Source organism: Cyprinodon variegatus, unplaced genomic scaffold, assembly GCF_000732505.1.
Source record: "Cyprinodon variegatus isolate N-32 unplaced genomic scaffold, C_variegatus-1.0 Scaffold1587, whole genome shotgun sequence".
In the NCBI taxonomy this organism is placed as follows: Eukaryota; Metazoa; Chordata; class Actinopteri; order Cyprinodontiformes; family Cyprinodontidae; genus Cyprinodon; species Cyprinodon variegatus.
Genome location: NW_015152040.1, coordinates 28,290 through 29,665, shown reverse-complemented (window position 1 = coordinate 29,665; position 1,376 = coordinate 28,290). Strand labels below are relative to the sequence as shown.

Sequence of the window (1,376 nt, the reverse complement as noted above, 5' to 3'; positions counted from 1 at the left end):
CCTCCACCCTTAGAGCGCCTCCACCCTTAGAGGGTAGAGCGCCTCCACCCTTAGAGGGTAGAGCACCTCCACCCTTAGAGCGCCTCCACCAGCTTTAATCACACAGTTACTCCCATGGTGGAGCCATACCTCCTCCTGTTAAGCTGGATGTTTTGGCCTGGCCTCCATCAATGATTTCCCTGATTCTTCTTCTCTGAACTGACTGTGTTTGTCCTGCAGTGATAAAAGACAGACCTCCTCTCCCTCCCAGCCAGGCCCAGGCCGTCCTCCCAGGCTCCCTGCTGGACACATACTCCTACAAACGCTCCATCATCAACCTGATAAAGAACAAGGCCTTTGTTCTGCTGCTGGTCAGCTACGGTGAGCAGGAGAACATTCTTCTTCTTCTGTGGTTTTATCTTTCAGGCAGGGATTAACGGCTGATGGCTGAACGGGTCGGATGGATCCGACATATCGGGCAGAGATAAGCGTAGAGGATTAATTCCTGAAAACCTGCAGTGCGACGTTAGTGAAGCCGTCTGCTCCACATGAAAGGAAGGATTATTCCTTCAGAGCTGCTGCTTCATGGAGCTGACACTTTCCCAAGCTTCCGCAGGAGATCCCAGAGCGTTCCCATGTTCTGCTGGGTTTACGCCGCTGTCTTCTCATCCCCGCAGGAATCCTGACCGGCTCCTTCTACTCCGTCTCCACGCTGCTCAACCAGATGATCATGTCCTACTATCAGGTAGAGCAAAATAAACCAACACATTTCAAACACATTTAGCAACACCTCAACAGATTGACCTTAAATAACCCCACCCCCCTTCAAAGCACCAAAGGAGCTGCGCCCCCTGGTGGAGATAAATACAGAATGTTAGGATAAATGGTTCCCACAGGGCTGAATGTTCCTGGGAGGTGAAGCTAACGTCAGATTTCCTCCCAGGAACCGTCATGGCGCTCGTTATGACGCGGAGGCGGGGCATCCAGAACCTGACAGCTTTCTTCTCTTTGTCTTCCGTAAGCTGGATGTTAGCCAATCACAGCTACAGTAGACGCAGGAGACTCTGTTCCTCCTTCAGAGACGACTTTCTATGCTACGCTCTATGCTGCGCTCTATTCTACGTTCTATGCTGCGCTCTATGCTGCGCTCTATTCTACGTTCTATGCTACGCTCTATGCTACGCTCTATGCTGCGCTCTGTGCTACATTCTATGCTACGCTCTATGCTGCGTTCTATGCTACGTTCTATGCTACGCTCTATGCTGCGCTCTATGCTGCGCTCTATGCTACGCTCTATGCTGCGCTCTATGCTGCGCTCTATGCTGCGCTCTATGCTACATTCTATGATGCGCTCTATGCTGCGCTCTATGCTGCGCTCTATGCTACATTCTGTGCTA

The 1,376-nt window shown here is 51.4% G+C and overlaps 1 protein-coding gene across 1 annotated transcript in view; it reads left to right on the top strand.

Moving 5' to 3' along the window:
• Positions 1-1,376, top strand: part of flvcr1 (feline leukemia virus subgroup C cellular receptor 1) — a 20,057-nt gene that overhangs the window by 10,962 nt on the left and 7,719 nt on the right. The window contains exons 4-6 of the mRNA XM_015403876.1: positions 220-360; positions 657-724; positions 1,002-1,027. Coding sequence (XP_015259362.1) covers positions 220-360; positions 657-724; positions 1,002-1,027 — 235 coding nt within the window. The remainder of the gene's footprint in view (positions 1-219; positions 361-656; positions 725-1,001; positions 1,028-1,376) is intronic.